Source organism: Phyllopteryx taeniolatus, chromosome 4 (assembly GCF_024500385.1).
Source record: "Phyllopteryx taeniolatus isolate TA_2022b chromosome 4, UOR_Ptae_1.2, whole genome shotgun sequence".
Lineage (NCBI taxonomy): Eukaryota > Metazoa > Chordata > Actinopteri > Syngnathiformes > Syngnathidae > Phyllopteryx > Phyllopteryx taeniolatus.
The window spans coordinates 28,339,067-28,366,068 of record NC_084505.1 but is presented as its reverse complement, the minus strand read 5'-3'; the positions used below and the strand labels follow the sequence as shown (position 1 = coordinate 28,366,068).

At 41.0% G+C, this 27,002-nt stretch overlaps 1 protein-coding gene across 5 annotated transcripts in view; it reads left to right on the top strand.

Moving 5' to 3' along the window:
* Positions 1-27,002, top strand: part of LOC133477046 (ankyrin-2-like) — a 100,868-nt gene that overhangs the window by 38,171 nt on the left and 35,695 nt on the right. For 2 of the 5 annotated variants that reach the window (XM_061771313.1, XM_061771314.1), the window contains exons 20-43: positions 2,915-3,013; positions 3,091-3,189; positions 3,276-3,374; positions 3,459-3,531; positions 4,505-4,631; positions 4,897-4,963; positions 5,055-5,158; positions 5,451-5,486; positions 7,229-7,453; positions 7,566-7,664; positions 9,539-9,693; positions 11,176-11,387; positions 11,477-11,684; positions 11,750-11,846; positions 11,953-12,181; positions 13,280-13,405; positions 13,496-13,618; positions 13,700-13,732; positions 13,816-13,837; positions 15,384-24,113; positions 24,608-24,685; positions 24,874-25,005; positions 25,128-25,268; positions 25,356-25,566. In XM_061771313.1, the coding sequence (XP_061627297.1) occupies positions 2,915-3,013; positions 3,091-3,189; positions 3,276-3,374; positions 3,459-3,531; positions 4,505-4,631; positions 4,897-4,963; positions 5,055-5,158; positions 5,451-5,486; positions 7,229-7,453; positions 7,566-7,664; positions 9,539-9,693; positions 11,176-11,387; positions 11,477-11,684; positions 11,750-11,846; positions 11,953-12,181; positions 13,280-13,405; positions 13,496-13,618; positions 13,700-13,732; positions 13,816-13,837; positions 15,384-24,113; positions 24,608-24,685; positions 24,874-25,005; positions 25,128-25,268; positions 25,356-25,566 (11,525 nt within the window). Of the gene's footprint in view, positions 1-2,914; positions 3,014-3,090; positions 3,190-3,275; positions 3,375-3,458; positions 3,532-3,643; positions 3,695-4,504; positions 4,632-4,896; positions 4,964-5,054; positions 5,159-5,450; positions 5,487-7,228; positions 7,454-7,565; positions 7,665-9,538; positions 9,694-11,175; positions 11,388-11,476; positions 11,685-11,749; positions 11,847-11,952; positions 12,182-13,279; positions 13,406-13,495; positions 13,619-13,699; positions 13,733-13,815; positions 13,838-15,383; positions 24,114-24,607; positions 24,686-24,873; positions 25,006-25,127; positions 25,269-25,355; positions 25,567-27,002 lie in introns of all 5 variants that reach the window. The other 3 variants (XM_061771315.1, XM_061771316.1, XM_061771318.1) reach the window with 3 other exon arrangements.

Below are 27,002 nucleotides of genomic sequence, written 5' to 3'. Positions count from 1 at the left end.
AAACGACTCTAAATCAGTCTGGCATGCATTCCAGTCGCTGACTAATTACAAGCGACGATCCCCCCAAGCTGAGAACAATAGCACACTAGCCAACGACTTGAATACCTTCTACTGCAGATTTGAAAAGGACAGTTTCACACCACACACCAATCCGGCCGCACCCGCGACCACAATCACACCTCTGACCTCTGCGTTAACCATCCATGAACAGGATGTGAGACACATCTTCAAACAACAAAAGATTAACAAAGCGGCAGGCCCGGACCACGTGTCTCCATCCTGCCTCAAAGTCTGCGCGGACCAGCTCGCGCCAGTCTTCACTCAGATCTTCAACAGATCACTGGAAATGTGCGAAGTTCCATCCTGCTTCAAACGCTCCACCATCATCCCAGTCCCCAAGAAACCTGCAATCTCGGGTCTGAATGACTACAGGCCTGTCGCTTTGACATCTGTGGTCATGAAGTCCTTTGAACGTCTTGTGCTGGACCACCTCAAGAGTGTCACAGGTCCCCTGCTGGACCCCCTGCAGTTTGCCTACCAAGCGAACAGATCTGCGGATGATGCAGTCAACATGGGACTGCACTTCATCCTAGAACACCTCGACAGTGCAGGGACCTACGCGAGGATCCTGTTCGTGGACTTCAGCTCAGCGTTCAACACCATCATCCCTGAACTCCTTTCATCCAAGCTTCTCCAGCTCAGCGTCTCACCTGCCATCTGCCAGTGGATTTACAGCTTTCTGACGGGCAGGACACAGCAGGTCAGGCTGGGGGAGGCCACCTCATCCACACGCAGCATCAGCACTGGGGCGCCCCAAGGTTGTGTCCTCTCTCCGCTGCTCTTCTCTCTCTACACGAACGACTGCACCTCAGCGAACCCGACTGTCAAACTCCTGAAGTTTGCAGATGACACCACTGTCATCGGCCTCATCAAGGACGGTGACGAGTCTGCATATCGACAGGAAGCGGAGCGGCTGGAGCTGTGGTGCGGCCGACACAACCTGGAGCTGAACACGCTCAAGACTGTAGAGATGATCGTGGACTTCAGGAGGCATCCTTCGCCACAGCTGCCCCTCACGCTGTCCAGCTGCCTTGTGTCAACCGTCGAGACCTTCAAGTTCCTGGGAATTACAATCTCCCAGGACCTGAAGTGGGCGACCAACATCAACTCCGTCCTCAAAAAGGCCCAGCAGAGGATGTAATTCCTGCGGCTTCTGAGAAAGCATGGCCTGCCACCGGAGCTGCTGAGACAGTTCTACACAGCGGTCATCGAATCAGTCCTGTGTTCTTCCATCACAGTCTGGTTTGGTGCTGCTACAAAAAAGGACAAACTCCGACTGCAACGGACAATCAAAACTGCTGAAAGGATTGTCGGTACCCCCCTACCCACCCTTGAGGACTTGCACGCTGCCAGAACTAAGACAAGGGCGTGCAAAATCCTCTCGGACCCTCCCCACCCTGGTCACCAGCTCTTCCAGCTCCTTCCCTCAGGTAGGCGCTACCGATCAATGCAAACTAGAACTAGTAGACATTCCAACAGCTTCTTCCCTCTTGCAATCAACTTCTTGAACAGCTAACTTACAATTCCATTACAACAAGCTGGCAATTTTTTGACTTGAGTTCGTTGTCACATTTCTGTATTATGTATTACTCGTGCACTCACTGTAGTTGTCTCGCCGTGCTGCACTATTTGCATATAGTGGCCACTCATGCCAGAGTAGTATCTGCTCCATTTGCACACTGATTGAGGAGTATCTGTAACATTTGCACAACCATTGTCCCAGATTATCGCACTACTCGTCACTTTAAACCGCATACACTCCTTGAAGTCTCAGTGCCCTTTGCACAATGGTCATTGCACCGGACTATTGCGATATTAGCCATTCGAACTGAGGACTCTGCATCTTTTTGCACAATTGTTGTTTGTTGTTGTTTTTTGTTAATGTCTTTATGTCTCCAAAGTGTTCTGTAAATTGACTGTCTGTTGTACTAGAGCGGCTCCAACTACCGGAGACAAATTCCTTGTGTGTTTTGGACATACTTGGCAAATAAAGATGATTCTGATTCTGATTCTGATTCTGAAAGCCAGACATGCCATTTGTGGGGCGGGCTAAGGCCTGGCTAACTGTGTGAGAGTGACACGCCCCTAAAACGAGCTGATTTCACCACGGCAAGAAATCTGCTGCAAAATGACATCTGTAATTCTTAATCCTTGACGTATTTTGAAAAAAGCATGCCACAGACATGTTATTAAGACGCCTGGGATCTATTTTCAAGTGTTTTAAAAAAGCTTAATGTGTCCCTTTAAGACTGTAACAAACACTGAAGTGAACTTCTTCCACCGATTGGGGAGAAGGAAGCACTGCAATATTTCCTTTTTATAGTGCTTAGTGTATAGTCCACAAAGTTGCTCATTAGTTTAATGGTCATATCGCACACCGGTCACAAAGTCAACTAGTCAACAGAATTAGTCAAATTTTTATCTTTTAGACAGTTTAACAAGCTCTTGTTGGTATGGTGTTGTACTGTATAGTCCAGGAAGATTCACATTTCTATTTGGGTTTGTTCATTGTTGGCTCAAGCCAAGGTCTGTTCTCCCAAGAGGAACCCTGTTCAGTGTTTTTTACTCTGGGCCGATCCTTGGGTGGGGTGTAGAAAAATCCTAAACACCAAATTGTACACCTTCATGGATACCCACATCTTGCATAGCTCCAAATGTTGTAATTAAGCACGCATTAGTCATTAAGAAATCTGAGAAAATACTGAAAATGTTAACATAAGTAGGAAAAACACATTTCCAACGAGCTGCATCAAATTGTGCATTTCTGCTGAGAAACACTGACAACTTCACATCAATAAAGTGAAAGTAAATCTTAACTTCTTGCCATACTACTCTTATTATGTCCACACATCAGCTTGGCTATACACCTCTGATAGTAGCCTGTCACTATGGAAACGCCAAGATGGTCAACTTCCTGTTACAGCAAGGTGCCAGTGTCAATGCCAAAACCAAGGTGAGAACCAAATAGCTAATAGTTTCCTTGTAAACACAACAAGACTTAATGTCACTTGGTTTCAATCTGTCCTGTAGAACGGATACACACCTCTCCACCAGGCAGCACAACAAGGGAACACGCACATAATCAATATTTTGCTGCAGCATGGAGCCAAACCAAGTGCTACTACAGTGGTGAGAAAGGCAGAAAAATGTACAAATCTTTGCAAATATTTTGTGTGGGGAAAAAAAACCTCCCAAATGATATTTCCTCATCTTAGAATGGAAACACTGCTCTATCCATTGCCCGGCGTTTGGGTTACATCTCAGTGGTGGACACGCTGAAAGTGGTCACTGAGGAAGTCATCACTACCACAACAGTAATTGCCGCCAATGTTTCATTTTAAGATGTTAAATTTCATGCATCAACAATTTTTCTCTCCTCGCAATCATCTTTACGCCAGACGGTCACAGAGAAACACAAACTCAACGTCCCGGAGACCATGACGGAAGTCCTTGACGTGTCTGATGAAGAAGGTGAGGATTTGATTTTCTTGTAACCACTGACTTTGGCTCATTCTCCATTGTCCTCAAAGCCAAAGCGTACATATTGTGGCTGAACTACTGTTAAAAGCATTATGTTTCATAGCTCTGGGGCTGCAAGATGATCCTTTCTCTGAAATCTTTCCAGAGATGGAAGGTACTGCTGCATTTTGTCTGACCGCCTGGTGTGGTTAATTACACTAATAAGGGTTTTGCACCACTACCGTTGTGTTCAAATGCTGTGTATGTTTTAACGCAGGTATTTATTATCTTCTTTTTCAGCCATTCGGATGTTGTTGATGGAATTGTGTTGGAAAAATCTCAGTATTTCAAACATATCGATAATATTTGTAGTGAAACACTTCTCCATTCTGAGCGAAAAAAACCTTCATCCCAACTCAGATTTGTTCATATAGCGCTTTCACAACAGCCGCAGCTGTTAAAAAAATTTTTTTTTTAAAAATATAATAATAACAATAAAATCAAAAATAACCAAACAAAATCTGCTCCAATTAAAATACACCAAAGCTCCCTTTGGTGTTTCACATACAGGAGATGCTGAGTTTTATTCCCTCTTGTTGCACATGTTGTTTGAAGCCATTTAGTAGATGAGAGACGGGCAAGATTGAAGTCTCCTTTGATCAATATGAGGGCGGCGGGATCATAGATGTTGCCATCACAGCATGCTGGCATTTAAACCCACGGTCCTCAGAACTGTGAGGCAAATGTGCCATTTTCTCAATTAAGCTCCCCAAACACTTTCAAACCACAGACTTACTGCTGTTGTTTTCCGATGAAAGGTCTCTGAGACTGTATCACAGAGGAAACAGAATATAATCTTACCCCAAGGGTTGGCAATAGCTCAGCTGTGTAATCATCCAAATATGTCACGTTGAATGAAATACGGTGTTGTACTTATATAGTATATATAGTACTTAGTGACAGTGCAAAACTGTCTATTGTGCAGGTGAGGACACAATGACAGGCGACGGAGGCGAATACCTGAGAGCAGAGGATCTCCGAGAGCTTGGCGATGACTCTCTACCGGGACACTACTTGGACAGCTTCAGCTACATGAGCCACAACCTGGACAGGTCCTCACCGCCAACCGCACACCGAGCAACGCCACAGAACGCGACTGAACTGGATCGTCGCAGAAAAAAATAAAAATGCAATAAAATACAGTCGATCTAGTTTCATACTGTTTGTTTTTGTTGCGAAAGCAATGTCTAATATTGTCTATATTCAATAATAATAATGATAATAATAACAATAATAATAAGAAGAAGAATATACACCAATCTAGCATGTATTATTATGATTATTGTTATTATTGTGAATGTGTCACATTCTCTTCAGGCCTCAGCCCCAAAGCTTCCATCAGAGGGATGGCATTCTCATTGAGGACATGATTACCAGCCATCAAGTGAGGACAAATCACAGCAAAATAGGAAAAAATACACTGACAAGTATTGTAAGTTGTAGTCAACGCCAAGTTTTATTTTGTTTGTCTGAAGGTGTCGGTACTGTCAAGGGAGCAAGACAAGGACTCGTTCCGCTTGAGCTGGGGAGCTGAGCACCTCGATAATGTGGTACTGTCCTCCAGTCTGCTGCATTCTGGGTATGACACACACACACACGCACACACAACCGCACACACGCACACGCCCAGTGGTTCCTTGGTGAAGTTGACACTGTAGCTATGTTTATATCATTTAAACGAGGCTGCTTATACACTTTACATTATTGTACGTTGAGAGTGAGTCTCTTTTTATACTTTGTCTTTGATTTTTCTCACTTGAATTCCCTCTTCGATTATGTTTCCCTCTTTTTTTATTGTCTTGTGGCTTCTGTATGCACACGCTCGTCTGTTGTGATTTGTGATTGCGTGTGTTGTTGTATTCTGCTTTTAGCAGTTCGTCTCCTTGCCTAGACCATGACAACAGCAGGTGATTCTCTTTATTTCTGCCTTCTCTCTCTGCCTCCTCTTTGCCCTTTTCCTCATCTGCTCTTATATTTGCCTTACAATCCAAATAAAAACGTTCTTCCATATCCGTATTGCTCCATGCATGGTTTGCTAATGCACGAGTTTGCATAACTGTTCCCCAGATTGGTCAATTACAGATCATTGTTGTAATCTAATACACGATCCAGTCATATGCAATACAAGAGCTGCAAACTGAATTCTGATCATTAAGATTAGTATTGATTGACACGTCCAGAGATTCATTTACTGTAACAATATGTTTGTACTGTGGTTTAGAGGATGACACAGTAGTGGATTTTGACTCCCGCTCCCTCCCACTCCCACTCCCACTCCCACTCCCACAGACATCGATCCCATTCCCCCCAATCCGGAGCCAAAATTGTACAGAATACCACTCCCGGCCCCTCCACCCCCCTTTTTTTTGTCACTCACAGTCAGTCCTGCTCCATTTTTATTCATATCTTGGGAGTGGACAGGACTGGAAACTGTGATTAACAGTGAAATTCCCTCCCATCCTGCGAGTGGGAATCCTGAGAAAATGTCAGCCTCGAATGTTCTTGTACTTGGGTCGATCAGTTTCATCATACTGGGAGATGTTTATAATATTCTCCGTATTCGCATTTTATGTAATAATAACAAGAACAATAATGCTGTATATATAATTATAAGGCGGCACGGTGGGCGACTGGTTAGAGCGTCAGCCTCACAGTTCTGAGGACCCGGGTTCAATCCCCGGCCCCGCCTGTGTGGAGTTTGCATGTTCTCCCCGTGCCTGCGTGGGTTTTCTCCGGGCACTCCGGTTTCCTCCCACATCCCAAAAACATTAACTGGAGACTCTAAATTACCCGTAGGCATGACTGTGAGTGCGAATGGTTGTTTGTTTCGATGTGCCCTGTGATTGGCTGGCAACCAGTTCAGGGTGTACCCCGCCTCCTGCCCGATGACAGCTGGGATAGGCTCCAGCACGCCCGCGACCCTAGTGAGGAGAAGCGGCTCAGAAAATGGATGGATGGATATAATTATAATAATAATTATTATTATTATTAAGTGAAATGTAATACATTGTGATTAAAATGATCAAATGATCACCATTATTTAAATGTATATTATTTACATTTTTTATCATTCCATGTTGTGTACAGTGTTGAATGTTAAAAAAACTGAGAGGGAAAAAAAATGGATATACTGACTATAACTAAGATACATTGTTGTTTGTATTTAAAAAAATACCAAACAAAAAATGTTCTGAGTACTTCTTGTCTAAAGTAGCAAAAAATAACTCCCTTATGTAGGACGAGAATTTCAAAAAGTATCTATTGATTGTGAGCTATGTTGTTTAATTATTGGGGTTTAATTTGTGGCGACAACTTGCAACTTTTGGGATTTTATTTTATTTTTATTTTTTTTGCGTCAAGAAGTTTGTGAATTGTTTGTTTGACTTTGTTTTTCCATGGAGATGTTCAATTCTTCCGCGAGAATCTTGTTCTTCGCTTGCCTTGCTTGCAACTAACATTGAGCGGAATGAAACTTGAACCAAGTGTGAGCATACGCGGTGTCCTTGTGTTGATATCAATGCTGAATGATGATGGGACTTGAACCCCATTTACTGTCAGTTGTTTTGTCTGCATGGAGTTGCATAGTCGACAACATTATTGGACATTATACAAGCTTTTATGCTAATTCTGGCATGCACCTGTCTTTTAGCTTTCTGGTCAGTTTCATGGTCGACGCAAGGGGCGGGGCCATGCGTGGCTGCCGTCATAATGGCCTAAGAATCATCGTGCCGCCAAGGAAGTGTTCCGCACCTACGAGGGTGACGTGCAGGCTGGTGAAGAGACACCGTCTGGCCTCCATGCCCCCTATGGTCGAAGGGGAGGGGCTGGCCGGTCGCATCATCGAGGTGGGACCCACCGGAGCCCAGTTCCTGGGGTAAGTGTGTGTTGGAGTCCGTGCGAGTGCTTGTTGGGGTGTGTGTGAGCGGTTTTACGCCGGTGTGTTCATTCTGTCTTCTTCACTCCTTCCTGTGCTGCACATGGATCAGTAAGCTCCACCTTCCCACAGCTCCGCCCCCTCTGAATGAGGGCGAGAGTTTGGTCAGTCGTATCCTGCAACTGGGTCCGCCAGGAACCAAGTTCCTCGGGTAGGAGGGGCCCACCCTGCTCACCCCAAGATGCAGTTTTCATCCAAGAGCGTGTATTCTTTTTTTTATAATTTTTTTACATTTTTTTTTTTTAGTTTTTTGGCTCTTTTGTGATATAATTAAAGGTGTAATTTGTCTGGATGAGCTATCTATTATAATTGCTCTCCAAACCAGTAAGGGGCAGCACAGTGTTGAAGCTGCGAGACAACTGGGATGCACTCGTGTATTATGCGACCTTCCCTTGGTTTCTAGTAAAAAGTGTTGATTAAAATCTGTCTCTTTAATTCGTGTATCATTCGTTCTTTCCATATGCAATTGGCGTGAGTTAAGCGAAAGCGCAAAAAGCGAAAAAGTGACTGATTATGTTGTAATTCATCTTTTACTCTAACACTAAATAAAAAATAAAAAATAAAATTTTTCATATTTCATCACGAAAGCTACGCTAGCTTGTTTACCACCGTAATCAGTCAGGACCACCACGCCGAACCGTCAGCCATTTTATAACACGGACAATCGTGTTCTGCTTCGCGCAGTCTTCCCCAACTTTTATTGAGTCAAGGCACCCATTTTATGAGGAAAAATCTCACTGCACAAACCCAAACAAAAATGTCACAAAAAATATGAATACTTTATACTGAAATAATGATGAACTCATCTCAGTTTACTCACAAATTGACTTAATGTAAATTGTGAACCTGTTTAATAGAACACAAAGCTCACAAGAAGCCAAGACTTATTCTGTTGTATGAATGGCAACAGGTGGACGCAAGGTTTATGATACCTTCTGCCATCGGATGGAAGAGCATTCTTTTGTTATGACTGTCACTATACGTCGCTGGCATAGATAGATGAACAAAGATATATATATATATATATATATGTAATTAATAAATAATTTGAAAATAAAAATTCAATGAAATTGGCTCATTTCCCTTAGCACCTCTGATGATCTCTCACGGCACTCTCGTGTGCCACGGCACCTTGGTTGGGAGTCACTGGTTTAGCGGAACAAAATGTGTGACTCTTAAGGAAGAACACGTAATAATAATAATTTTAGCGCTGTTTGTTCGTCCAATTGCATTGTTTTCAATCCCCGGACTCCGGTTTCCTCCCACATCCCAAAAACCTGCGTTGTAGGTTAATTGACAACTCTAAATTGCCCGTAGGTGTGACTGTGAGTGCGAATGGTTGTTTGTTTGTATGTGCCCTGCGATTGGCTGGCAACCAGTTCAGGGTGTACCCCGCCTCCTGCCCGATGATAGCTGGGATAGGCTCCAGCACGGCCGCGACCCTTGCGAGGGAACGCGGCTCAGAAAATGGATGGATGGATATTAATACATAACAAAAGACGCAATCACTTTTTCATTGTTTGTTTTTTTTATTTCCAATTAAAAATGAAAAGAAAGAATGATACATGGTCAATTCTCTTTGGCTTCTTTCCTACGTCTACAGCCCCTCGAGGAATAAAGTGGTACTGCAAGACAACCAACTTGTGTTTGTTCAGACTAAAATTATGCCTTTACAAACGTTTCAAGCACCAGTCTGAAATGTGCTGATCTTTTGCCATTTTATTATTTCGTTATCCCCACGATTTTGTACTGTACATCCACTGATCTTGTTTTGCTGTTTGCAACTTGTTAATATAGAATGAAATATTTTCCTTCTTTTTTTTTGTTTTTTTTTTCTTTTTCTTTTCACGAATCCTCTGAATGTTCTCCTGCATGATATACACCTACTGTAATATTATTTAAATTGTGTTATTTTGCTTTTGAAGGTGCTTCATAATGTAACACGCATCTCACATTGGTGTTGGACATATTGTAACTTTATTGATTAAATCATTCCAATTAGTTTTTTTGTGTTTTTCCCAATAGTCCTGTCATTGTGGAGATCCCACATTTTGCCGCTCTGAGAGGCATTGAGAGAGAGTTGGTCATCTTGAGGAGTGAAACGGGAGAAAACTGGAGGGAGCACCACTGTGATTTTACTGAAGAGGAGCTCAACCAGATACTTAATGGAATGGATGAAAGTAAGTAATCGAAACGATATAATCGCTGATGTTATGCCAATCGTGTGGAATAAAAAAAGAAAAGGCAGAAAATATAACTTTGACAAGATCGCAGCACAGTGGTTTTAATACCACTGTTTGGAGATTATTCCTCAAAAAGATAACATGAAAAAATAGATAAATTGCTTGTATACATTTTGGAAAGAATTTCAGGAATTACAGTCAAACACATTTTATCTCTGGTCAAACTGTCACCATCATAAAACCTTTATTAACTATAATCTCCCAGATTTGCTGACATATGGCATGACATCTGCATGATGGGATGGGAATTCTGACGTGATTTAAGAGGCACATTTTTACAGGAAATGTTAGTCAAATCACAAATTTGAAAAATATGGGCATTGAAATTTAAAAGAGAAAGACGTTCCACTCTGTTGTAGCACCGGGACTTGGTCTCAAGACCAATTTGCGAGGAGTATTGCCTGTCGTCTCACAATCGACTGCTTGATTTACCATATGCGTCATAATGTCGATTTGCAAAGCATTTAATAAGTCATTTCAAGAGTTATATGCCTGGATCAGACTACATGATTTTAACCCCAATATTGGACCGATTTGTTATCGCTGCCGTCTTTGCAAGATCGGGTCCGGACATATTTTGTCAGGAACGACAAAACTTCTTGTAGTGTGACATAATCCTCAAGCAGCGACTTGGCCCTATGATAGCCCTATAACGCCAAAATGAAAATTCTAGCACGTTTGATTTTTTTTCGAGGGGGGGGATATCTTCCATCTAGTGTGCTATATCGTCAAGAACTCTCCGACATAGCACTATGACGTCGACCAATAGGATTGCCTCTTGCAACAGGGCCTCACCTCCCTTGGTTGCCATTATCAACATTATTCAGTCACACAAACCAATGTTTAGCGAAACTTTAGCGCATGAATCGACAGGACACTGGCATAATATACAAATGTTAGTGCTAGCTATCAAGCTAGCTGCATTAACCTTATATTGCCTGCTTGCTACCAGTATGTGAACATTACCTCAAGCTCTCCTTGAAAAATGGACAACCCAAACGTCCTCTCCAGCGCACCCAGGGATGACGCACACAAATTTTGTCTTTTTTGCAAATTTTTTCCAGCACAAAACATTGCTAGTATTGTTGTTGCTGCCATAGTAACGGGCACATTGATTTGAAGATTAGCCCAATGATCGTAAAAGATGATACAGTGATATCCCAATATATTTCGTGCAGTGTTGCCAGTCTTCTGACGGAGACACGGCAGAATTTTATGGCAGAGAGACCACATTTGTCTTGTAGTCTGATCCAGGTGACTTTAAACTGGTCTTGGGCTCAACCCTCTGTGATCTTGGTCTTGACAACACCTCAAAGTCGTGGTCTTTTCTCAGTTTTGTTGAATGTGAAATTTCAACACCGCTGTTCATAAAAGTTGAGATTCACCATTGTTCATATTGAGTATCTCTAAACTTCATAGAACTGGATTCCCCAGAGGAGCTTGAGAAGAAAAGAATCTGCCGCATCATCACGCGAGACTTCCCACAGTATTTTGCCGTAGTGTCTAGGATAAAGCAGGACAGCCATCTGATTGGCCCAGAGGGCGGCGTCCTCAGTAGCACTCTTGTTCCTCAGGTCCAGGCTGTCTTCCCTGAAGGAGCCCTCACTAAGAAGATCCGAGTTGGGCTACAGGTCTGTACAGTGCATGATCTCCTTGGTTAGACTCATGCGGTGTAGTCCAAAAGCTGACACATTTTTGTGTTTTGGGGAAAATGTCTCAGGCTCAACCCATTGAAGTTGATGTGGTGAGAAAGATCCTTGGCAACAAGGCAACATTCAGTCCAATTGTCACACTGGAACCAAGAAGAAGGAAGTTCCACAAACCAATCACCATGACAATCCCTATTCCCAAGAGCTCAAACAATGAAGGAGTCGGATCTGTGTACAGTGGGGAGACGCCCACCTTACGCTTGCTTTGCAGTATTACGGGTAAGTGTGACCAAAAAAAAAACTATTTTCTTTTACTTAAATAACAAAAACTGTCTCTCTTTCAGGCGGGACAACACCGGCTCAGTGGGAAGACATCACTGGCTCTACACCGCTTACCTTTGTTAAGCAGTGCGTTTCCTTCACGACCAATGTGTCGGCAAGGTAAAGCTCATGTGTAGTCCATCTCTTTGTTCACTTATCATGATTAACATTATACTTTTATGGAAGTGTAATTTCACTGACTCTAAGTATCATTTACATTTTTTAGATTCTGGCTGATAGACTGTCGACAAGTGCAGGATTCTGTTAGTTTTGGCTCTCAGTTGTACAGAGAGCTCATTTGTGTCCCATACATGGCCAAGTTTGTCATCTTTGCCAAGACCTTGGACCCCATTGAGGCACGACTTCGCTGTTTCTGCATGACCGATGACAAAATGGACAAAACACTGGAGCAGCAAGAGAACTTCACAGAAGTTGCACGAAGCCGAGATGTTGAGGTGAAATGCGATGTTGGGTGGGAGCAGGAGAGAGGCTCTGTGATCGAGGGATAAAGGCCACAATGTAAATCTGCAGGGGAATGTCAAACGTCCCTGTTGCACAGTTTGGAACTTGAACAGAAAAATGTGCTTCTAAAGTTGCACAAGACACAATCCAAAAGAAATACATGCAGTATACCGCAAGTTACATGAACACCTTCAAATTACACTTTCTTCATTAACGTTAAGACTGAGTGTCCTATTGTTAATGTTTTTAAATTAAGACTGGTTCACGTATTTTTACACTTGTATGAAAACATTAAAAATCATGAAAACATTGACGTGGACAGAACCCGGAAGTATAACTTTTGGGAAAAGCTGACTCAAAATTCTCAGAGCGGAGATTGCGTTCAACCTTAGCAGTTCTTCTGTGCTCATTTTACAATGCGCTTTTTGTGGTTATCATTTACAGTGGTGTAGGATTTCACTGCATCATACTGAGCACTGCTTTGAATATTTTGGTTGCCTTTTTCGCGATGTCTTTAGCTGTCTCTCAGCTCGATGCACAGACCAGATATTTTCAGATTGGTGCTTCACTATTTGTTTTCAGATTGAGTACCATCAAACACCTTGTGCAGTCATCAAACACGGTGAAAACTAAGTACAAATGAACACAACCTCACTTCAGGAGATCAGGACAAAATACAGTGAAGCATACAACTGTCTTTTTAGCACAAAGCCAGGGAGCTTCGCTAAGATTCTAGACTTCTGCACTGTTTCTTCTTTCTGCATCTTTGGTCTGTCAGGGATTTTGTCTTGAGATTCGGGATTTATATGTCAATGCTTTCTGTCCTGAAGCTACTCTTTCCAAAGTCTCAGAGAGAACTAGTTTCTCCCCGAGACCCCTAGAGCCCGATTCTAAGTGACACCACTTTGAAAGAGTTTTGCTCATAAAACTTTGTGACGTGGAGAGGATTACAACATAAGAGGGGCTAAATTATTATTACTGATGGTGCAGGTGTACCAAATTGTGTGCCTGATGTGTAAAATGAAAAGTAGCAGACATGTTGTTATTAATAGTGTGTTTAAATAATGATAACTATTGTTATATTAACTCAGGTCCTGGAAGGAAAACCAATATTTGCTGACTGTTTTGGAAACCTGGTGCCTCTAACCAAGAGTGGGCAGCATCATGTCTTCAGCTTCTTTGCCTTCAAAGAGAACCGACTAGCTCTCTTTATTAAAGTATGCTAAAACACGGGCTTTTACACATACAATATTTCTACCAGTTCACTCATTGAGTGTTTTTTGTTTTGTTTTGTTCTTTTGTCACAGATTAGGGATACAGCACAGGAGCCATGTGGTCGGCTTTCCTTCACGAAAGAACCACGCACGTACCGCAGTCTGAACCACAAGGCAATCTGCAACCTTAACATAACCCTCCCGACATTTTCCAAGGTCAGTCTCGAACCGAATTAAAATGATGTTTGATGTGAAATTTCTCCTGACTGAACATTTTTGTTTTATTCCGTCTCATAGGACTCCGATTCAGAGCAAGACATGGATGACGAGGTAAACAAAACCTTCCTGATGCACTATCACAACAATAAATAAAATATTGCTGATAACTGTTCGTTATCTACTTTCTCATGCAGAGTGAGAAGAGTGACAAGAAATGTAAGTGAAGCTTTTACAATTTTAGGAAATTTGCAATACATTTCAGATGATCAGGATCATTTGCATTACAATTAAGTGTAATTTTGTGTCATCTTTTACATAATCTGAAATTATTCCATTCTATTCAATTACATATCAAATTGTCACTGTCTAATGAAACGCATATACCGTATCTCTGAATATTGTCTCTTTATCCGAAACAGGAACAAGTTTATTTTTGTTCTTTTCGGAGTGGAGATATGTGCTTTTCATTTGCAATTCCATATTATTGACACAACACATTATATAATCATGATAATGACAATGATATTATTAACAGATAATAACTGATCATAAAGGTTGTGACAAACAGTGTTACGCATAAAATAGATGTATGTGCCAAGATATGCACTGTTTGTTATGTTACTTCAAATTTGAATGACCCTTGCTCTGTTTCTTTGCTATACTAACATGTCGTTACTAGTAGCTACGCTATGGCTGTGCATTTCCCTTTCTCTAATTCCTCCATAGTGGCTCTATTTTTGCATCCCTTTCCCGCTGTCATTTTTTTTAACCTCTATGAATTATACTTATATTTAAATCTATTTAAACCATCTTAGATTCCTTGCTACTTGAGGATAACAGCATTTATAATAGCAGCAACATACATGTAAGTGCTAATTTAGGAAGCAGGAACACCCAAAGAAATTCTCTGTACAGAAATAAAAGATATGTTTGTCATCTTGCAGAATTATTTTTATATTGGCTTATGTTATCACTTTGTCCTATAAAAATATGTCTTATTTGCCAGCTATTTGCCATTTCATTTATTCACAGCACTGTAAGTTACATCCATAGTCACATTTTTCATAACTGTTAAGTAAAAGGCAGTGCAGCTCTGTTAAATTTATTCACCTCACTTACAGCAGTTTCATTTATTATTTTATTTTACAATATGTTATCAGTATTTAAGGTTTTTTTTTAATTGAAAGCAGATAAAATCTTTATTGCAAATCCTTTTTTTAGGGGGAGAGCAGGAAGGGGTTGTGGATTCAATAATTTGTTACAAAAAAAACTATTATTCTAATCGGATTTAGTACTTCATTTGTTGCCAGACATGACTCTCCATGTCAGTAGCAATCTTGAGAGATTTCATTCCTGTCCCTTTGTTCCATACTGTGTTGTTTGTTTGTGTTCTTTTTGGCGATTTCATTTATGTTCGTATATATGTATGTACGTTAATTGGCATACTGCTATTATTGTTAATGGTTATTAAAGGCATTCAAACTCCTTATTAAGTACTTCTCTTGGCTTTGCTTTTGCTACTGCTGCTCTACTCACCTAAAATTCTTCTGGATCCCTTTTTCCTGTTTTTGGTCTTTTTTTCATCTTTTGGTCAATGAAGACTTCTTTTTTTCTCTGTCCCATCAGCCTTCCTTGATCTCTGAACTCAGTCTGACTTTTAACGACATTGTCTTGATCAAACTTTTCTGATGTCTCTCCTCCCCACTTCATTTGTCCCCTATGTCATTTGCCCTTTTTGGTTGGTGAACTTTTTAAACTGAAGATGATGAATCTGAATCAGTGGAGACATTCTCACTGAAAACAAGTCAAGCGATGGACCCTGCGACCCTTGCAAGCCCGGATCTTCTCTCTGACATGTCAGACATAAAAATTCCTGTTTTGAATTCCGAGCAAGTGGATCACTTCCAAATTTCGGAGGCAGATGTTTCTGGATGGACTGAAGAAAAGGAGACTCTGGCCACCTATGAACCCCAAGAGTGGTGTGGAAAGGTTGGAGGAATTCAAACTAACAGGATTAGTAACACTAAAGAGGAAGTGCAAGAGGATAGTGCAAGAAAAGCTAAGAGGTTCTCGGCCTTTGAGTCGCCTGAAGTAAGGAATGTTGAAATAAAGAGCACTTTAGGTAGACCCGCCACAGAGGACAGAGACATGGCAAGCATGGACTCATACCTTGGCATAGACAAAAAATTGGAACAGCAAGCTGCATTGACGGGTGTTTCTCAGGAAGAGGTTGCCCAAGAAACTAGCGAACAGCCTATTGTGAATTTTAATGGTAAACAAAGGCCCCCAGACATCAAGAAACCTATTAGGAGGAAGCTACGAGACAGAGAACGTTCTGGATATAGTAGCTCTGAGGGAGAATTAGAAAGGATGAGCTCTGAGGAGTCTTTAGACGGTGATGCTGTTCTGAATGAGAGTGGCCTTGTTCTCACACCAGTGGTAGATTTGCCATCTTCTCCTCGTGTGGTCGAGACACCCATAGGTTCAATAAAGGACCGGGTTCAAGCCTTACAAAACAAAGTCAAAGGAGAGGAGGGCCAAAAACACACTGAGGTACAGATTTCAAGATCGTGCCTTACAAAAACCAAAATGGAAAGTGAAATGCCTCAGCTGCCCAGCGTTCCCAAATCTCCCAGATCTCAAACAGAAAGATTAGAAGAGACTATGTCTGTTAAGGAGCTGATGAAAGCATTCCAGATCGGCCAGGACCCTTCTAAAAATAAATCAGGGCTTTTTGAGCACAAAGCATTGGCTTCTTGTGACTCCACGCTAAAAAGTGAATCAACAGATTTTGATGAGGAAAATGGGACTGACCAAAGTCCGCAATCACAAAAAACCCAAAGTCAAAGCCTCAGAGTTCCCCATCATGAGAATGACTTTCAGAAAAGTGACAAAGCTGACTCTGGAAGTCCACCAATAGGCATACTTAAAGATACCTCTAAAGAATCACCTCTAATTTCGGATGCAAATGTTGGAAAGACTGTTACATTTTGTTATGATAGAGGTATTCACTCATACATAAAGTCAACTGAGCCTTCTGAAAAGGAAAGTATGTCTGTTAAGGCGCTAATGAGAGCATTCCAGTCTGGGAAACAGCCTTCAAAAAGTCAAGATGGGCATTTTGAGTACAACTCCATTGCTCCTTCAAGTATTTCGACACCGGAAGCAGTCGCTCTCAAAGAAGGCACCAGCACACAGGAAGCAAAATCTCAAATTCAAACTACACACTACAAGTCCCTTGATGCATTACAGCTAATGTCAGATACTGTTTCTTTTGGAAACAAATTAGACAATGCTGATACAATTCAGCATGATAAGGGTAGGACTAGTCCTCAGAGAGAACTACTAACGAACAGGGGCAGGGGAATGATGCAAGTTGCAGAGCAATCTATCAGCACCGGAAGGACATTATCTGATGATTTGCAGATAAGCCCTGACCGCAGACCTTCTGAAGACTTCAGTGCTGACATAAAGGCTGAGCTTGAAGAAAGTCCTGAGTACCAGCTATTTAAGCAAACACCCACAGCCTTAGATGTGAGCTTTGAACTGGAGGGATCGGATGATGAGACTTTGATTGATAGACTATCGATCTGCAGTTCTTTCAGGGAAACAATTTTTCCGACTGAGAATCAAATGATAGATGAAGGACCTGCATTCGCCCATCAGATGAACAATGATAATGAAGTTAAAGAAATCCCTGTTGATGAACCACTACTTGAAGAAGTCCACATTAGTAGGAAAACAGATAAGCAGAAATGCATGTCAGCAAAAGATATGTCAGGAATTATGTCCTTTATGAAAACTGACTTGGATGAGTATCTACAAACTAGGCCTGTTCCAAATCAGCCACCACACCAAGTTATTATTGATGAAAATTTTGAACAAATTATCCTAAGTAAGGAAAAAGAAAAAGATAGCTGCACATTTTCATTTGGTAGTATTGGTACAGAACAAGAAACTGATCATAAAAAGTTGAAAGATCAGTCATTGAAAATGCAAGCTGAAGAAGCAGAGGACGAATGTGAAAAATCAAAAGGTGCAAAAAGGAGGTCTGGGATGTCATCAGTCAACAATGATTTCGATCAGTTTCTGGAGGCCAGTCCAATGCCGAGTTCGCCAGTGGAACAGAAAAATTTGAAAAATAAAATTGAAGAAACAGTTTCTGGAATAGACAAAAATAGGACACATCATTCAAGTTTGGCACAGAACTATGAGGTTCCAGAGACCCTGCAAGTGAATAATCAGATACCTTCTTGCTTGCACGATGAAGTAGTGAACGATGAAAGAAAAGTGTATGCAACAAGTGATCATGGAAACGATGCATTGTTTTCAAAATGTGATAGTGGAACTGAAAAAACCACAATGGAGGAACAGCTATTTCAAGAAGTCCATGTTGGCAGGGAAGCACATTACCAGCCACCTGCAACAGTCAAAGATATGTCAGGGTTGGTGTCCTTAATGAAGACTGACATGCATCATTGTCTAGAAACTAGGCCTGTAACAGATCAACCCCCACAAGAGAATATCACTGATGAAAATTTTGAACAAATTATCCTTGTAAAGGGAAAAGAAAAAGATATTCACCCATTTGCTTCTGATATGGCTGGGTTTGGCACAGAACAGAAGCACTGTAAAGAAAGTTATTTAAGAGAAGACAGAAATGAGACATCTCATTACAGTTTGGGAGATGAGTATGAAGGGCTTGCAGTAGCCCCTCAGGTGCACAATGATAGTAAAGACATCGCAATAGATGAACCACTACTTGAACATGTCCAAATTAGTAGGAAAACAGATAACCCAGCACCCACAGCAGTGAAAAATATGTCAGGGTTGGTGTCCATAATGAAAACAGACATGGATCAATGTCTCAAATCTAGTCCTGTAACAGATCAACCCCTGCAAGAGGATATCAGTGAGGAAAACCTAGAAAAAAATATCCAAACAGAAGTAAAAGAGAAAGACATTCATCCATTTGCTTCCGATGAGGCTGGATTCGGCACAGAACAGAAACATTTTGAACTAACTGATATAAGAGAAGACAGAAATAAGACACCTCATTCCAGTTTGGGAGATGACTATAAAGGACTTGCAGTGGCCCCTCAGGTGAACAATGATAATACAGACACCACAACTGATGAACCACTACTTGAAGAAGTACACATTGGCAAGAAAACAGATTCCCAGGCACCCACAACAGTGAAAGATATGTCAGGGTTGGTGTCTTTAATGAAAACGGACATGGATCAATGGCTCGACTGTAGTCCTGTAACAGATCAACCACTACAAGAGGATATCATTGAAGAAAAATTTGAATTTTTTTTCCAAACAAAGGCAAAGGAAAAAGACATTCACCCATTTGCTCCTGATGAGGATGGGTTCGGCAAAGAGCAGAGACCTTTTGAAGAAACTGATATAAGAGAAGACAGAAATAAGACACCTCGTTCCAGTTTGGGAGATGACTATGAAGGATTTGCAGTGGCCTCTCAGGTGATCAATCATAATGAAGACATCACACCTGATGAACCGCTACTTGAAGAAGTCCACATTGGCAGAAAAACAGATTACCAGCCACCCATAGCAATTAAAGGTATATCAGGGTTGGTGTCCATAATGAAAACAGACATGGATCAATGTCTTGACTCTAGTCCTGTAACAGATCAACCGTTGCAAGAGTGTATCATTGAGAACAATTTTGAACAAATTATCGGAACAAAGGGAAAACAGAAAGGCAGTCACCCATTTGCTTCTGATGAGAATGGGTTCAGCACAGAGCAGAAACATTCTGAAGAAACTGATATGAGAGACGACAGAAATACGACACCTCATTTCAGTTTGGGAAATGACTATGAAGAATATGTTGAGGCCCCTCAGATGAACAATGAAGAAATCACAATTGATGAACCACTTCATGAACAAGTCCATATTGGCAAGAAAACCAATGAACATGTATCCACAGCAGTAAAAGATATGTCAGGGTTGGTGTTCATAATGAAAAATGACTTGAATCTACTTCTAGAAACGAGGTCTGTACCAGATCAACCTACACAAGAGAATATAATTGAGAAAAATTTTGAACAAATTATCTTAACAAAGGGAAAAGGGAAAGGCATTCACTCATTTGCCTCTGATAAGTCTGGGTTTAGCACAGAAAAAAAACGTTCCCAAAAAAATGTTAGAACAGAAGACAGAACCAGAACATCTTGTTCCAGGTTGAGAGACGACTGTGACGACTGTGACAACCCTGCAGGGGCCCCTCAGGTAAATGATAATGAAGACATCGCAATTGATGAACCACGACTTGAAGAAGTGCACATTGGCAGGAAAACAGATCACCAGGCACCCACAGCAGTGAAAGATATGTCAGGGTTGGTCTCCATAATGAAGACAGACATGGATCAAAGTCTCAAATCTAGTCCTTTAACAGATAAACCGCTACAAGAGGATATCATTGAAGAAAAATTTGAACAAATTATCCAAACAAAGGGAAAAGAGAAAGTCATTCATCCATTTGCCTCTGATGAGGATGGGTTTACCAGAGAACAGAAACATTTTGAAGTAACTGATATCAGAGAAGACAGAAATAAGACACCGCTTTCCAGTTTGGGAGATGACTATGAAGAACTTGTAGTGACTCCTCAGATGAACAATTATAATGAAGAAATCACAATTGATGAACCACTATTTAAAGAAGTCCATATTGGCAAAAAAAACAATAACCAGGCAACCACAGCAGTGAAAGATATTTCAGGGTTTGTAATGAAAAATGACGTGGATCAAAGTGTAGAAATTAGTACTGTACCAAATCAACCACAGCAAGAGTATATAATTAATGATCATTTTGAACAACTTATCTTAACAAAGGGAAACGAGAGAGACATTCACCGTTTTGCCTCAGAGAAGGCTGAGTTTGGCACAGAACTGAAACATTTTGAAGAAACTGTTATAAGAAGAGACAAAAATACAACACCTCATTCCAGTTCGGGAGAGGACTGCGTGGGACTTGCTGTGGCCCGTCAAATGAACGCTGAGAATGAAGAAATCACAATTAATGAACAACTACTTGAAGAAGTCCACATCGGCAAGAAAATCAATAACCAGGCTCCCACAGCAGTGAAAGATATGTCAGGGTTGGTGTGTCTAATGACAACTGACTTGGATCAGTGCCTAGAAATGAACTTTGAAGAACAACCACCACAACAGGTTATTGAGGAAAGGTTTGAGCAAATTATCTTAATAAAAGAAAAAGATAAGGACATTTATTTATTTGATTCGGGTGAAATAAAAGACCAAGTTGTAGTTGGAACCACAGAAACTGATCATGCAAAGATGGAACATAATTTATTTGAAATAAAAGCCCAAAACACAGAGAATGAATCTGAAGAATCCAAAGCCACCCTAGATGTAAAAAGGATTTCGGGAAAAATGTCAGTCAATGTTAGTGAGTTTAATATAATTGTAGAGGACAAGTCTATGGCTAGCTGGTCAAAGGAAGAAAATAATTATCAGAAACAGGAGCATGTCACTGATGAAGTTATAATGGATGACACAACTCAAACAACAGATGAAAGTCAAGCCTTCACTAAAGAGCTCGCTTTGACAGAAGAATGGATGGGACTAAAGCCTTCATATCAACCATCTTCCAATGTAAAGGAGATGTCGGGCATGATATCACTGCTGAAGAGTAACTTAGACCGATGTCTGATGCATAGGCCAGTGACATATCAGACTCAAGAAGAGGACATTATTCAGGAGACATTTGAACAAGTTAATCTTACTATAGTCCAAAAATCCTCTAGTGAAGAGAAAACGGAAAATACCAACAAGCAAGATGAGGCGACACTGACACAGATGCAGAATGATGTGATTGAAGTCAAAGACGTGACTCCAAGTTCAGTTTTTGAGGCCCCATTCCAGGAAGTTTGCATCGAGGAAAAGAAATGCAAACCAGAGTCAAAAACTGAGAGGGATATATCAGGCATGTTGTCACTCCTGGGTGCTGACTTAGACCATTGTTTAAAGGAAGAACCAGTCCTGACACAACACCACCCAGGAGAGGAGGTAGTCCATGAGCACTGCAAACAAAGTATAATATCAAAAGATCTTGACAGTGAAACATATAAATCTTCTTCTGAAAATAGCACATTATCAGATGATACCAGATCAAAGCAAATGAAATGCAAAACTTATTCACATGAAGATGAAAGTTGGAAGAATTTCCTGGCTGAAGAGGCTCTAGCTAAAATGTGTCCTACTGGAGAGTCACATTTTAGCAACTACAGTGATAGTACTGTGAAATTTACAAAGCCATATGAAACAATGGGTGAATGCAAGAATCAATATAACTATATCAATTTCGGTGCTACCGGAACATCTACACCACAAAGGCCACATGATTTACAGAACCTAGCCACTTTCGGTCTTGATGAACAAGTTAAAGAGCTTTATCCACAAGACTCTCTGGAGGCAAGTCCGGTCTTGGAGGATATATCTTCGAACAAATCCCCTGATTCCATTGAGCCAAGCCCTACTAGAGAATCCCCTTGTCCAGACTCTCTTGAAGGAAGTCCCACACAATCAGAGGAAACTGGAGACAGGATATTGTCAGCCAAGGCAGCTTTGTACGAGGATTATGCATCACAACTTAAAGCATGTCTAGCTTTTGACACAAATATTTACAAAAATGACAATGAATCAGAAAACATCACGCAAATGGAAGGTGATAAATACCCACCTTTCCATGATGATGAAACCGAGGACCATTCCACAATCAATCAATTTACCCCAGAAGAGGAGATGTTTAAAATGGCTGCAAGAATCAAAACTTTTGATGAAATGGAACAGGAAGTTAAAACCAAGAAAGCTACATCCCCATATACACCATTACAGACAAGGGATCATGAAGATGTTGAGCTAGATGTAAAAATGTCCCCAGCTATGCGATCTTCTTCGCAAGATACAGCAGAGGAATATTTTGAAAAAACAGTCACAGAAAAAGGTATTGGTTCAAGTCTTGGTATACACAAAGAGAGGGAAGAATTTGAGTCACAAATAACCGCACAGGACTTTTTTCCAGGAAGTGAAGAGTCTCTACAACTCTATGACAAAAGTCAAAATGAAATACATGACAATGAAAGTAATTCAAAGAAAGGTGCTGTTGATACACATTTTTATAGCTGTGTTACAGAAGACCTCCATCCAGATAATGACAGCAAAGACACCCTACGGCAAGGAATTACTGAACCTTGGACTATAGTGTGTGCGAAAGAAACACAATATTTTACATCCAGGTGTGACGATTCTGTAGCCTACAATGGACAAGCTAATGAACAGAGAAATAATTATGATTGTGCAGAGGACAGAAAAATACTTGATAAATCACCTCCTCAATCACCAAGTGATGACAAAACCCCCGATCAGTTTAAATTTGAAGAGGGAAAGCTATTTGAAATGACCAGAGGGGGAGCAATTGATCTGACCAGAAGTGTTGAGGAAGATATTGAAGGATGTGCATTTTTTCAAATAGAGGGACATCCAGTCCATGAATTTGTTTCAGAGGAGACTGGGGAAGCGCAAAGCACCTTGTCAAAATTCGACAATAGTGATTCAATTGCAGAGGAGATCCTACAGAACCCAACAGAGGTCAGTGTTCCTACTCCCAAACCCAGAACTCTCAAGACACCCTCATGTGAGAAGTCAAAGAGTGACAAGCACCTTTCTGAAGCTGATCTTGGTAGCTCAACAGAAGTTCAGCTCGGTTCCCCCACTGGATTGGAGAAGCTGACAGTTATTCAAGGTGATGACAAAGGCCTTGGTGTAAACTATCTTGACTCGACAATAGCTGATCGTCAGTCAAACACAATCATGCATCAATTAGCATACCCAAAGCAGAGCTGTGATTCATTATACTCCTCTGCTGATGAGGATGAGGAAGTAGATCAGTGCTCGGTCATTGAAACGTCTTTTTCAGGTAGACAGGCTATTGCCAATCAAGGCAGCAAAACAAAGGAGGATAATCACTTAAAACTGAGACGATCCGCAAAGAACTCTGAGCCTGAATTGGTTAACAAAACAGAAGACCCAACCATAATTCGCAGAACGAGATCTGAGACAGATTGTGCTCAAAATAAAGCCTCAGGTAAAAACAGCAGGAGTAGTTCTGACAGTGCTCAACCCACATATGTACCAAGCCTTTCCTCAGCTAAACTTCTTTCCTCAACAAAGCAAATGAAAGGAATCCAAAGCTGTAAGACTGAAGAATCATCCCTTTCTTTGGATACTGATGAAATCAGCAGCTCAAGTCACAAAAGTCCAGATTCTGTTATCTTTATGTACGACATCCCAGACTCGGACATTTTAGATTCAGATCCTTTGAGGACTGTGCAACAGTCTTCTGGTACAGTGGATGTGTTTGAATCTAGGCCTACCTGGGATGACATGGAGGAAACTCAGATGCTGAGAATCACCGATGAACAAACTCCAGAATGCATGGCAGGTATGGCCAGATCGACATGAGCTTTTGCTTTCCTAGTTCTTCTCCCTGGCAGCAAGAACTCTTTTCTTCTTTGTAAGAGCATTCTTGCCCTCACGTGTGTGCATGTTGTGGTGTTTTGCATGTTGGTGAGTTACATGTCCATCTCATCTGTGTCTGTATCCTATCTCAAGATTGAATGGTCATGTTGGTTTTTATATCACAACTTTATTTTAATGCAGACTATTGGTATCTCTGATACTAATATAGCTTAACTAATATAAATACATTTAATCTGCAGATCTTGACCACATAATCATATTTTGGAAACTCTTTAGAGTGATGAATCCAACCTTTATCTTTTCATCAATGTCAACATTACATTTCCACATTTAATTTCAAGTGTATTGCAATATGTAAAGACATGGTCTTGGGAAAATGACACTTGGAGCATTTACAGCATTTGACATGTACAAAGAAAGTTAAAAATATTTTATTTTACTGTGGTGATATTTTAGTGGATTGGCAGGATGATGCTGACAGGAAGGAGGAAACATTAGCTATCATTGCGGATCTGCTTGGCTTCAGCTGGACTGGTAAGCTGTCATTTGTGTAGATAGTCTTGCTCTCTTTTTTACTAATAGTATCAAAATCTTTTTTTCTTTTAAAAAAAAAACTATATATTTTGTATTCTTTATGTAAAACATTAAAGTGTGTGTTATTATGATTTGGTCAGCAAAAACACACTCAGTATTCCTTCACATTTTGTTATCCATTACCCCAGAGCTGGCAAGGGAGCTGGAATTCAATGAAGATGATATTCAGATAGTTAGGTCACAGAATCCCAATTCACTTCAAGAGCAGAGTCATGCCTTGCTTCAACGTTGGGTTGAACGTGAAGGCAAACATGCCACAGGTACATATTATTTCAGCCTTATTGGAGAAAAATAGACTAGGAGAATTTGTCCATCCTGAATATTGGAAATTTCCACACTTTAAAAAAAATATTATCCATCTTTTTAAATGATCATTCCACAGAAGATTGCTTGATTAAGAGACTGACTAAGATCAACCGGATGGATATTGTTCATCTAATTGAAACCCAGATGAACAAGTCAATTCAAGAACAAACCTCCAGGACATATGCAGAGATTGAGAAGACATTGGACCATAGTGAAGGTAGTTTTGGCACATTTTTTTTGTCAAAGGGTTTTCAATCAGTATACTAAATGAGTGTGTTTTACATCCTCTCCATTTTTTTTTCAGTTTCAGTGGCCCTGTCTTCAGTGCAAGAGGATGTGGAAAGCCCCAGGATTATGAGAAGGATTGAATCAGATCGCAAACCTCCCCCAGCTGTTTCTGAAGAGGACCTCTCTGTAGCTTCTCTACTGGACATTCCTTCATGGGCAGAGCCTACTGGACATATCCACTCAGACAGCATGCATGGTGACCTTTTGGAGGAGCTTGAGATCTCACAGTAAATTGACAATTTTATTCATTGGATTTCCAAATATGTGGCCTAGATCTGTAAGTTAATTTGTTACATCATTTGACAACAACAACAATAATAATGACAACAAAAATAATAATAAGCACAGATGACAGTATGTAGTTCTTGCAAAGTGATCCCTGAGTAGAACTGTGAATAAAATTATATACCTCTCGTCTAGTCTATATGGCAAAAGGGGGAGGACCGTGGTTGTGCCAGCCCACACTGTCATTAGCAATAATGATGAGGCGGTAGATGATAGGGTTGAGGTCACGGAGGGGGTCACCATTGAGAAGTCTAGCACAGGGCGCCATAAAGCTAGCACCGCCACTCCTTACAGCATGGGATCACTCGATCAGCTAATTTGGTGCAGTTCTTTAGGGCAGCCAGTCTTTTTTACACCATGGTCCAGTTTCACGTAAAGACATATTTTGACAGACCATCTTAGCTGCTGTTAGCAGCCCCTGTGTACACTCAGCCACCATCGCCGCACGTGAGTGGCACCGTTTGCGAGGAAATTTCTTGTGCGCCACAGGCTCGCAGCTGAGCTCAACTAAATTGAGAAAGGAACTAATCAGGTCATGAAATTATTCCATAATGTTTACTCAAAAGATTTGAACAAGTTCTTCATGAACAAAAACACTACTCAAGGCCAGTCTACCGCTGCGCGCCCGCCGCCCAACAAATGAAAATGGTTGGTGGCACTCAATCAAATTGAGTGCACTTTTAGTATTTTCGGTGCACATGTGCACCTTTGCAGTACTTATGTACACTCCTTTACATAATTGACCTGTGGATCAACTTTTTGTAACATTTCTGTTTGGTAATGTACCTTGAAATTTTTCTAAAGTAAAAATATGTGCCCTGGCTAAATAAAGGTGGGGAAACACTGCTGTGGTGCACTGACAAAACTGTACTGATTATACTGTTGATGCGATTTTTAAATTACGTTCAATGAGACCGCTGGAAAGAATCTACCCAGTGGTCTTACCCTTGATGTCAGTTAACTCAATTTGTGGCAGACCTTCAAAAATCAAAGAGGCGCTGAATGGGCTGCTCTGGTATTTGGTGTAAACTGGTTTTGTAGTTAGTATATATGCCTTTTTAACGATTTTACACATATGTTGAAGGCAGCGGCTCGGTGGACGACTGGTTAGCACATCCGCCTCACAGTTCTGAGAACCCAGTTTAAAATCCGGCCTCACCTGTGTATAGTTTGCATCTTCTCCCCGTGCCTGTGTGGGTTTTCTCAGCGTACTCCGGTTTCCTCCCACATCCCAAAAACATGCACGGTAGGTTAATTGAAGACTCTAAATTTTCCGTAGGTATGAATGTGAGTGCACATGGTTGTTTGTTCATATGCGCCGTGCGATTGGCTGGTGACGAGTTCAGTGTGTACCCCGCCTCCTGTCCATAGTTAGCTG